Source organism: Clinocottus analis, unplaced genomic scaffold (genome assembly GCF_023055335.1).
Source record: "Clinocottus analis isolate CAN_PGR_092001 unplaced genomic scaffold, fCliAna1.0.p SCAF_61, whole genome shotgun sequence".
NCBI classification, from domain to species: domain Eukaryota; kingdom Metazoa; phylum Chordata; class Actinopteri; order Perciformes; family Cottidae; genus Clinocottus; species Clinocottus analis.
Window position 1 is genome coordinate 170,001 of NW_027176220.1, and position 12,500 is coordinate 182,500.

The window sequence follows — 12,500 nt, forward strand, 5'->3', positions numbered from 1 at the left end:
CTTCCTTTGCTCTGTCCATGGAAGGATGCAAGAGGAGGGGATGCAATGAGCAAGGGAAGCAAGGACCATCCATGGCAACGCTGAACTTTGTGTTTGCGTCACACCAAAGCGTGATGGGAAAGTAGAAGTCCCATAACTCACAAAATGTTTATCCCAGCTTGGACAGAGTCAATTTGATAAAAGCCTGTATATAAATGGAATGAAGAGTTAATGGAGGCCTCCGTATTGGTTGCCGAACACACACATTTAAAAATATGCAAGACTCTAGCAAGAAATTTACATTAAGTATGACCTGCGAGACTATGACTTCTTAAAAATGTAACTCAATAAGTTGTATTTTTAGCTTTGTTTGAATTACTTTTGTTATATTTTATATTGTTGAATCATATTATTTAAAAAAAAATCTTTGTTAAGGATGCATGCGTTAATGCTGGGACAATATTAATTGTTTCATTTGACCATGTATATGTTGATTTCCTGATTTGTGCCTTTTTGTCTTTTGAAAGAAAAAAAAAGGGAAAAAAGAAATCAAAAAATTTAGAAAGATGTGGGATAAAAACAGGGAAATAAAAATATTTTTTTTTTTCAAATACTCTCAAACCCACTGATTTACCTATTAATATTGTCTATGTACGCGCACGCACACACACACTATGCCCCATACAAACAGTGGCGCCATATCAACAGCCGTGTCACTAACGCGCGCACGCACACGAACACACACACACACTCCTACCTTTATCAACACTACATCCACAGTCCTCTCTCCCTTGGCACAGAAGCTGTACCTCCGCTTGTGTCTCTCGTACATGCCGCCTGCAGCCGAGGATCGTCGCGTTAACACGCGACCATTTCACAGGATGAATCCCAAACTACCGCTCTTCCTCTCTCTCTTTTTGCCGGGTCACCTTTCTCTCTTGAATGCAACTTAGTCAGGGAAAAAACAATAAAATAAGAGCAGTTGAGGGTGGAGTTCCCAAAGACAAAAAAAATAAAAATCCAACTGTTTTCCAGAGCTGCAGGCTGTTGATTTTCTTCACACGATGAGAGAGAGAAAAAAAGAAACAGCACTAATCAACTGTGCATGAACGACTAATGGAGCCGCAGAAGATGAGCGAGATGTGGTCGAATCAACCTTTAACTCTGGTGTCGCAGATTCCGGACTCGGTCGAGTGTTTATCGTGAGGTTAGAACAAAAAATAAAATAGTCCAGCATGTCCTCAGTTCAAGGCGTGTAATCCATTAAACGTCTACGTATTGCCGTGTTCCTTCTCGCTGCAGTTTGGTTTGGAAAAATGAGCCCTTTCTGCCCACATCTGTTGAAAAAGGTGGCCCCTCCCTCCATCCATCCCTCCCACTCTCTCTGCTTTTTATTTTCCATTTCTCTCTCTCTCTCTTTCATACACAACCATCACATCTGTCCTTCACTTTATGAAACAAATTCCCTCTCATCCATTTGCTGCCTCGACAGACATGAGTGTACACACACACACACACACACACACACACACACACACACACACACACACACACACACACACACACACACACACACACACACACACAGCTGGAATTGAGAGAAAGAAAGAAGGAAGTTCAGAGGAGTCGACTGCTGGGTGAGCCCGAGCGTTACACTCCAGCGCTTTTGGTAATTACAGATAAGCTTCAATTCTAAACGTCAGTCACACCTATGTGCGCGAACAAAAAGCAAAAGTTAAACCCTCTTATTCATCAGAGTTGCTAAGATTATTGTTATAAATCAGAGCCATACTATAACACCATATATTATTCATAATTATACGTTGGGGATAATGTAGTTGTTATAAGAAAAGAAAAGTCCTTTTTTGTTATGAAACTATAATTCCCATGATGCTTTGGGTGTTGCAAGCAGTCTTAAACAACCAACTTACAACCAACAAGTGGAAACGTTCAGCTGCATCTGTAACCAATCAGCGGCACACAAATACTATTGTAACCATGGTAACAGCTGTACACATTACCCAGCTGTGACATGCAGAGAGAGAGGGAGAGAGAGAGAGAGAGAGAGAGAGAGAGAGAGAGAGAGAGAGAGAGAGAGAGAGAGAGAGAGAGAGAGAGAGAGAGAGGGGGGGGGGGGGACATGTGGAAGTGGTTATACCTGCTCTGACCACAAGGAAGCAGCAGAGGACCCACACTCACACCTCTGACCTCCACACACATAAACACAGCAAAATTAAGAGCAGGGCCCTGTTCCTTGTACCTGACATACTGATATAGCTGGATAATTTCCAAGATAAGATGACGTAGATCAGGCTTTTTGGTTTCTCGAAGCAAGTTTAGATAAATCACCATGGCAAATTGAAATCTCCTAACCTGCTCCAGAGCAGGTTTAGTGAAAGTTCACTCGATGTTGGCCATTGCCACTGGACAAAAAGCATCTCTCTTCCTCATTGATGGAGGAGCAATATTAGTTATATTAGTTTTATAGGGAGAGAGTTCTTCCAGATTGCCAAAATCCATTCTTACGTCATGACGACTTCCTGTATGAGTGCTATCAATTCTGACGACAAGAACTCATTTATTTACAAGACTTTCTGAAGCCGTACATTGTACACCACCCGGCACAGCCGAGTGTTGGCCGTCTCACATACTGTATACATACTGTATGCAGACTGGATCACAGAAGGATTGTGCAAAAAAAAAAGCGCAATGCTGCAGCTCGCTTTTTGCGAGTGGTGCATGTTTGCACAGTGTCCGCGATGCGGAGAACATCGTGAAAGCCGCTGCATGCTGTGCTCTTAATAACATTTATTTAGTGCTTAAAAATACTTATGGATGTGTTGAAAGCCCTCATAATTATATGACAAATTACATATCATTATTGTAGAAAATTATTACGATGGACTGATGATAAGAATACTTAGTACTGCTTCAACTGATTTAATTTCTACACACACCTACATGACAGTAGATATATGCTCATAAGTATATACTCATTTGTATACTACTGCCAACAGGAACATTTGAATGAATATAATCTGATTGATTGCGGTGATGAGGCACTTAAAATTAGTCGATACATTTTCCCAACACTGACACATTTACTTGTCTGATATTTTGCGATGCTTATGCGACTCCAGCTCGACCGGCGGAGGTGGCGTTATGCTGCATTCACAACAGGAAGTGTTGCGAATATTCGCTACGCTTTGAATTTGCTACAATTTTGCCATGATTATGGACTTAAATTCTTCATATGTAGTCATGATCATCTTCTGCTCGTCAGCAGAGAAAAGAAATGCTGTTTCTCTGAGTTAATTTTCCAATATAGCCTTCTGAAGAGGAACGAAGATGTGCAATTATCCTGTGGACTGGATCTGGATATAATGAACAAGACTGTTTGAGGAAGAATCCACCTTCGTGGAACCGACATAACCTATAGTTAAACCAGGTATGAGAAATAGGGCCTTGTATATTCATGTAGGTGTAGATTACCATGTGTACGAGCGCATCAGTATGTATGTATTACTTATAATGAGAAACTCAATCAATTGAAGCAGTGATAAGTATTCTTATCATGAGTCCACTGTAATCATGTTATACAATAATGATATGTATGGTGTACTGTCATATAATTATGAGTGCTTTCAACACATGTATAAGTTTCTTAAGCGCTAAATAAACATTACGAACAGCACGGCATGCAGCGGCTTTCACGATGTTTTCCGCATCGCAGACACTGTACAAACATATGTTTTTGTTTGATTAATTTCACTGTACATAACATGTACCACACATGTATCACTAAAAGAACATAAAAGGACACTATCACTTAAAAGCAATTCTAAAAAATGGGTTTTAAGAAGTGAATTAAAGAAGTTATTGATTCTGCCATTGATTTGATTTTATCAACAGTTTGCTAAATTTAATGTTCACTTTATTTATTTTATTGTTGTTATTTTACATGTTCAAAAATAAATACATATGAAATAAAACAAAATGTTTGTCACAGCCTATTCATATTCATCAACATGAATCCCATTAGTTTACGGCTTTATGAAAATAATGTTAAACCTCTGAAAGGTACAGTTAGTTTTTATGGATGGCCGAAAGGCGTGTCGCTTTAAATGTTGCCGCTGCAAGGAATAGTGGGGCACCATTACCTTGTTTCCTGTGCTAAAGGAGCTAAGAAATGAAGCATTGAAGCAACATAGCTTCGCATTTATATAATTTAAACAGCGCTTATCATGGCGGCCACCTGGAAGCTAACTTAGACAATATTCATTTATTATTTTATTTATTTATTAATGCAAAACATTTCGTGGTAATAGTTTAAACTCTTAAACGTTTTGACACTAAAGTAAAGTTAGCAGTGTGTTTTGGTGCAATTTAATTCATTTTACATCCTAAAAATGCCATCACGTGTTCTTTAACTTATTGTAGTACTTGGCTCTGTGAAATTTACTTAACGAGTTAAAAAATAATAATAGTTGCGAATAAAGTAGTCTCGTACTTCTGTCATCTCCTTCTGCACTTTCCTGTATATTTATCCCTTCCTATTCTTTCCTCCCGTCTCTGTTTCTGACCTCACACTATTACAAGACATGATTGAGGTAATGCTGTACGCACGCAGGCACGCAGACACGCAGACAGGCAGACAAAAAGACACAAACACCAGCCTTAAGGTTCCCATGTCTCCTACTGTGACCTGCTGCTCCATGAGACCAATTCCTGCGTCATTGGAGAAAAAAAGATTTATATGGTTTCAGAGGTGAGCTTGGCTTGGTTGATCTAACCTCCAAAAGGCCTGGAGAGCGGGAGGACGTGTGTGCAACTAACTTGCGTTCATACCGTCTGGAGGAAGGAGTGTGCAAGGTAGCATCATGGGAGCTGTGGGTTCGGCAGCTCTTATCTAAAGACTTGTCAGTGGAAGTGGACTCTTGTCTTCGGGCCGATTCCCACAGCTTGTTTTGGTTTGTTAGACATGTTCCTTTTCCACTCCATGAACGATATCTTCTGGTCCCCAAAAGCTCACTTTCTTTTCTTCTTTATTTCTCCCAACTACTTTGCAACTTTTTAAACCAATCAAAACAGAAAACCACAATCGATAATTGGTCCGGTGTGCATAGGAGAGAAAGTAGGCAGCGCTTTATTCCTTTTATTCTCTACAAAACTACTTCTATGGCGCTTGTGGTTTGAATGACCAAGTGAAACGAAACACAAATGACCTTGAGCTTTGTGCTGTTAGTTCACCCTAACCCAAGGAGAACCACATTCAGAAGTGGTCCGGACTGCATGTCAAACCAGCCCACTGAACCGTGTGATGACAAGACAGGGTTTCGTATCCTAACCACACAGCACCCATTAACATATGAGCCGTGACATTTGAACATCAGATTCTTTCCTTCACCTTCAGTGTAAACTCACCTGCAGAGTGCGTGCACCGTCTGAGTCCCGCCTCATCCATTGTTGTTTTTCTTCTGCTGCTGCTGTGTACAACAGAAAACATGAGTCCACCATCGTTAGTTAGTGTTCCAAGTTTTGCCTCTTTGTCAGTGGGTATTGCATATCTTTCTTTGTGCTTTGAAGTAGGTTTAGTTTACACAGGAGTTAGCCCGCTAAAACGATTGCAATATCAACGGAACACATAAAAATGACCCCTGCTATGACAAATATGATTGGGAGTCCCCATTCTATTTACTATGAAATAAATAGTGTGGAATAGGTAGATGAGATTGATGGCTTGGTTATTAAATGGGTATTATCAGACGAACAGCCGAGAGCTTGGATTGGAATTTTATGATGAAGATCCTGTTAGGGAGTTCCCTCCAGTCATGGTGAGCCAGTAATGTTCCTGGTTAGAATAATTAAGGGGTGAAATGGATGGCTTATCCCTGACACAGCCATCCTGACTGGAAAATGCTGGACGGTTACATTCATCCAGAGCTGCCGGTTTTAGCTCATTTGTGGTCACTGTAACATACGGGGCCCACAACTTCATTTTGTTGCTTTTTTGGCTTATCTATGAGGCAGATATACATTTTTACAGGACTCTCCTCTGTATTTTATCGATAACACTTATTGGTAAAACAAAAAAAGACAATTAAAAAAGAAGGAACATTGCTTTATTATTTATATTTAAACAGATGGTCCTCCTTGAACAGCAACAGCAGAAATGTTTAAATAACTCATTGTTGTTGACTTTACTACAACAAATGTAACTTAGAGAACCTTCCTACAGGGAGGGGTATATTTGGAGTTGAGAGCCTTAGCCATCGTCCGACGCAAAGGCACTAGTATTGTTAAAAGGAGTGGTAGTGGGACTAGCAGCTTTAAAATAACCTGGAACAATCACTTATGAACACAGAACTTCCCCCATTATTAAGAACTACGTATCAAACGAGTCAATGTACACCGACAGACTTTAGTTGTGAGCTAAATCCCTTTCGTTCCACTGTTGAAAAGGAGTGCAGGCCTTTGACAATAAGGTGTCAGGTATCCCAAAAAAACATGATAATGTGACAATGAGCCAACATGAACAATACCATGAGCCTGAAACTGAAGTAGCTAAATGGAATTTAGCGTCACTCATCTGATCAGTAAAGTGTCACGGCTTGCCCGTGACTCATGTCCTTTTTTGTTTTTCCTTTTGTCCCAGTGTGTGTGTGTGTGTGTGTGTGTGTGTGTGTGTGTGTGTGTGTGTGTGTGTGTGTGTGTGTGTACTGTGGGCGTGGCTTCTGGCAATCATCTCCACACCTGCATCTCATCTGCGGTACCTGCCTTTTATTAAATCATCAACTCCTTTCTGATAAAACACTATGGCCGTGTCTACTACCGCACTTCGAGCACTGACTTTCAGTGCTTAGTGCGCCACACTGACAAAACCAGCAGAATTCAGTGCACTGAAAGTACCCGGATGGTGCACTGCAAACGGTCAAAAAATGTAGTGTAAAGCGATGGACACTACTCGCACTGAACGGACGCCATCTTGGCTACGTAGCGGAAGAGGAGGAGCCATTTTGCCAGCTTTTTATTAATTTATTTATATCCCCCGACCGCGATTGTGGGGGTGTTGCAGTTTCAACATAGGTTGGAGAAAGGGGAACACAAGGGACAAAAATAGGGTAAGAAGTGCGTTCATTTTGTCAGTTTTAGTTTCGCAGGTATCGCGAGCAGATTTGCGGACGTCACTTCCGGCTTAATTTTCGCGGGTGCCGCGAACAGAGTTGCATCCGTCACTTCCACCAATTGGTTAACGTAAGTGTTCCATTTGATACAGCGCTTATCAGCAACACAGTGCACTACATATGTTAGTGCACTGTGTTATAGTGCACTGTATTGCAGTGTACTTCGTAAAGTGTTCGGTAGTAGACACGGCCCCTGGCTTTCTCCTCTCCAGTTGCCAGATTATTGCACCATTTACAGTGGTACTGCAACCCTCGGGCTACTTACAAAGCAGATAGAAGTACTTTGCATTGTGTTGTTCTTACTAACCCTTGTTCCCTGTATCCAGGTCTCCTGCACTTTAGCTCATCGCCGCCGCTCACGCCACCTCACCGCTCACGCCACCTCACCGCTCACGCCACCTCACCGCTCACGCCACCTCACCGCCTGCACTCCTCCTTACCATCCCACCAGCTACCTTCTGTCAATTAAACCCTTTTACATTCACCCTACCTTGCCTCTCCGTGTCTGCGCTTGGGTCCAGCTATCAAACCCTCACAGAATAATCTGGCCATAATGGACCTAGTGAACTTGGATCTCCTTGGCCAGGCACAAGCTTCCCAGGGTGTTTTGCTTGTTCACGAGTCTGCCCTCCAAGAGGTATTGGCTGAGTTACGGACGATCAACTCTAGTGTGACCCAACTCACGGCCCAAATGGACCGAATCGAAGCTCACCTATCTGCCCCTCCTGCTGCCCCACCAGCGCCACTTCCGGTGCCCGTCACCCCAGCTCTGCTTGCCTGGGAGCCCTACATCCCGACCCCAAAACGCAATTCCAGAGACCTGGGAGCGTGTGGACGATTCCTCCTGCAATGCTTCCTGGTGTTTCAACAGCAACCAGTCATCTATGCCCCAGATAAGTCACGCATGGGTGTTATTATGGGGTTACTTATGGGCGAGGCTTCTCAGTGGGCAATAGCTCTGTGGGAGAGGGGGTCCCCTATTTGTACTTCCTCCCCGGTTTTTATAGCAGAGCTTAGGAAAACATTTGACAATCCAATTCAGGGTAAAGAGGCATCCAGCAGGCTCCTCTCCCTTCGTCAGGGTTCCGGCTCCGTCGCAGCGTATGCAGTGGAGTTTCGGATTGTTGCTGCATTGAGTGTGTGGGGGGACGTTTCCCTGCAGAGCGCCTTTTTTCGGGGTTTAGCAGATAACATCCAGGATAAGCTAGCCACTAGAGATGAGACTAACGGCTTAGACTCCATCATTTCCCCTGACCCCCTGGCCCGCCCTTCAGCGCCGTAGCTCCAATTTCACGCTCACCCTAGTTCACATAACACCAAAACCGATGTCCTTTCCCGTCAGTCCACCACAGAGAAGCCCACCCTCAAGTCTGATACCATCCTCTCACCCTCCCTGTGGTGGTTACGGTCACATAGGGAGTTGAGTCTCTCGTCCGAGAGGCCCAGTGCTCTCATCCGGACCCAAGCAACGGCCCGCCAAACCGATTGTTTGTGCTTGACACCGTTCGTTCACAAGTGTTACAAGTCTCCAGATTTGCCTGCCACCCTGGGTTCCACCGCATGCTTCTTCATAAGAGAGTGGTTTTGGTGGCCATCCACCAAAACCACCAAAGACACCCGTGCCTTTGTTTCAGCCTGCTCAGTCTGTGCCCGCAGCAAGGCTTTCCACCAACCCCCGGCGGGTCAAGTCTGCCCTTGCCTATTCCTCACCGACCCTGGTCCCACATAGTAGTGGACTTCGTTACTGGCTTTCCCCCTTTGGAAGGAAACACCACCATAATAATGGTCATGGACCATTTTTCCAAGGCCGTCCACTTAATTTCCCCCCCTAAGTTACCGTCAGCCACAGAAACTGCTAACCTCCTGATTCTCCATGTCTTCCGACTCCACGGCATCCCCCAGGACATTGTGTCGGATCGAGGACCTCAGTTTTCTTCTAAGGTCTGGAAGGCCTTCTGTCGAGCCCTCGGTACTACCACCAGTCTCTCTTCGAGATATCACCCCCAGACTAACGGCCAGACGGAACAGGCGAACAGGGATTTGGAGACGGCATTGCGTTGCGTCACGGCTCGCCACCCATCCTTCTGGTCCGCACACTTGCCATGGGTTAAGTATGCCCATAACTTCCTCCCTACACCACAGATATGTCCCCCTTCATGGCCTCCTTGGGAGAGCAACCGCCCCTGTTTCCAGAGCAAGAAGAGGAAATGGCGGTCCCCACTGTTCAAGCAGTTCTTCATAGGTGCCGGCGGATTTGAAGGGAGTTCCGGGCTGCGCTCCTCCGTTTGGCCGCTCGCACCGGGCGCTTGGCCGACCGGTGCCGAATCCCTGCACCAACCTTTTGCCCTGGGCAGAAAGTGTGGCTCTCTTCATGGGACTTACCCCTTCAAATAGAGTCCCGCAAACTGGGACCCCGCTTTATTGGACCCTATTAGATGTATAAGATCATCAATCCCTCTGCAGTCCGGCTCAAACTCCCGTCCGTATTAAAAGGCGCACAAAACCTTCCATGTCTCCCTACTTAAACCAGTGTCCTCCAGTCCTCTGTCCCCTCCCCCCTCTGATCCTTCCTCCCCCCTTATCCCTCCAGGTCGTCGATGGGCACCAGGTATTCCTCTGTTTGGCGTATTCTCGACATCCTCGGCGTCACATCAACAGCGTAGGTACGGCGTCGACCTGACGCAGTACCATAAACTAGGCTTTACTTGTTAAAACCTTGCAAACCGATTGCCTTAAAAATCAAGTAAAGTTGACTATTATTGTATGTTGTATTAACATGTTTATTGTCTGAGCTACTTGCATATCAGGTTCATAACTTTAGTCATGGTTAAAACTTTATAACAACAATTAATAACCCACAATTAAGGCTCTTAAACACCACAACACAAAAGTTTGTAACAAACAATTTGTAACACTAATTAGCTTCACTCAAAACAAGTAACTGTTACCTGGTAAAAACTAGTAAGAATTGATATTTTTGATAGCTGAGTAAAGTTAACTCATTTAATGTAAGTCTGGACCACTATTATATTTCACAGTGTGGATATGAACAGGGTGAGAGTCAAGCACTGACCAATGCAGCATCTAAACAGGAGGATGTGACAGACCAATGTGGACTGCTTCCAACAAACACAGCGAGTCAGTCACTGAGTCACAACTAATACAAGACAATGACGTGGCTCTGCATCACAGCCCTGCAATAACTGACCTGCACACACCTACACACACATCCCTGTACGTTGTCTACTTGTGAGGACCCTCTATGCGTTCCCAAGCCACTTCCCCTAACCATGACAACTAAATGCCCAACGCAAAGCTTTACCAAACCAAACTCTACTCTGAACCTAAAAACCCAGCATTAACCCTTAAACAACCCTTGCCTTTGATGAAGTGAGGCCCCGGAATGCCCTCACTATCCAAACATTTTCTCACCACGTCGGTTAAAAACTTTAGTCCTCACTACGTCACTAGTACGAGAATACACACAAACATAAATATGCCTACAGGGGCTTTAAGAAATTACCTCTTTATTTCACATAAAAATGTATGTTCACATAAAATCTTATTAAAAAAAGGTTCCTATCAAGCGACATACACACACACTTGTAGAATGCAATAGGACGTTCACACAGTGACACGTGCAGACGCACATACACAGATCACAATTTCTCAGCCGACCTCTAGTTTCACTGTCCACTGTTAAGTTCTGACGACATCACCAGGTTGCCCGGATACCATGCCCCATACAAACAGTGGCGCCAGATCAACAGCCGTCTCACTAACACGCACACGCACACACACACACACACACACACACACACACACACACACACACACACACACACACAGACACACACACACAACTCTTATAGACATTATTCTGCTGTGTCTCTTGGCTTCCTTCAATTCTAAAACTATTCAACACAGTTCAAAATGGAGAGTGAACTAAGCAGTGATGCTAAAATTAAAATCTCCCAAGACAGAGCTTGAGATGACCTTCTTGATATGGTAAAGGTAAGAACGGATCATGAATGTCTAAACACACGGCAGTAAAAGTCTGAATCAACGACCACCGACATAACAATGACAACCAGCTATAGCCTGCTAACGTAAATTACCATGCCAGATTATACGCGTCATTTCCGCTGTAGTCAAAGATGGTGTTGATATTTGAGAAGATAGAATGGATGGTGTCTATTGTTTGTTGCACTTTGCTCGTAATTCATTCATTCATTGAAACTGCTACGTTACGAGCAAAGTAATGATTATTTTTATGCATAAACACAGATGTGATCATTCTTGCCACAAACCTATCCTGACAGGACAGAAACTGAAAGACGTAATGGATTCACTACCGACTGTGATGAGTTTATACACAAGCAGAAAGATACACTGTATGGAGAGGTATTTACCCGTCTGGGATGTGACGTCCACTGTGACCGGCTCGTTCCTTGCTTCCGCTTCACTTTTCGGCTTGTTCTTTTCTCTCTCTTTCCACCCGTCCACTGCATTCAGAGAGTCTTTCTCCAGCCTTTCAAACACACCGTCCTCATTATCTGCAGTGTCAGGCTGTTGGCCTTTACTCTGGAGCGTGCTACTGCCAGCATCAAGCTGGATGGCAGGGACGAGATTTATGTCCTTTGCTGACTGGTTTTCGTCCGTCTCCGCATATTGGGGGCCAGTCGGTTTCTCTGGACTAGGACCGGCCACGCAGGTCGAGTCACAGGGGGCGACGGAAAGTATTGAGCCACAAGTTAGCGGCAAGGTTGGAATCTCCCCTTCACGTGGTGTTTCTGTCTGACCACCCGTCAGTGGAGCTCTCTCACACTCTCGGCCTGACATGTCTTTGAACACTTTAAAGCTGTGTGGCTTACCCTGGCTTTCTCCCTCAACAGAAATGGATTCGAAAGGGGAACTATCGTCTCCGTGGAGCCTATGTTGCATCTTCCTCTTTTGGTCCCAGATAGACTGATCTTGGGGGTCTCTATGCTCACGTGGTATGGGGCTCTCCTCAGAACCGGTGCAGAGCGTGCCAGAAGTCTCTGGCCGTCGCCTCAGGTCTGCTACAGGACCGGGGAGTTGCTTCTGGCTTCCTCGCTGCACGCGACCGTGGCCATCTACCTCGGCTGTAATGGTTTCATCTGCTTTTGGCAAAGATTCTGCAATAACGTAGAGCAGGCCGTCTTCTGCTTTAGGCAGTGGAAGAGCAAACATTTGGTTTTGTGTTGTTTTTGTTTGGATTTCTTCTTCAGAGAGTTGTGGTAAACTAGGAGTTTCTGCAATGGCTGACAGCTCAAGGTTAAGCTGCTGGTTGCTTGTTAGCTGTGGTGCTGGTAG

The 12,500-nt window shown here is 44.4% G+C and overlaps 1 protein-coding gene across 6 annotated transcripts in view; it reads right to left on the bottom strand.

Annotated features, from left to right (window-relative positions):
- LOC137804753 (A-kinase anchor protein 13-like) overlaps positions 1 to 12,500 on the bottom strand; it is a 126,952-nt gene that overhangs the window by 56,509 nt on the left and 57,943 nt on the right. For 4 of the 6 annotated variants that reach the window (XM_068604118.1, XM_068604119.1, XM_068604116.1 and 1 more), the window contains exons 10-11: positions 11,576 to 12,500; positions 5,404 to 5,465 (exon numbers count right to left, since the gene is read on the bottom strand). The exon at positions 11,576 to 12,500 is cut by the window's right edge and continues 2,123 nt beyond it. In XM_068604118.1, coding sequence (XP_068460219.1) covers positions 5,404 to 5,465; positions 11,576 to 12,500 — 987 coding nt within the window. The remainder of the gene's footprint in view (positions 1 to 5,403; positions 5,466 to 11,575) is intronic. The other 2 variants (XM_068604120.1, XM_068604117.1) reach the window with 1 other exon arrangement.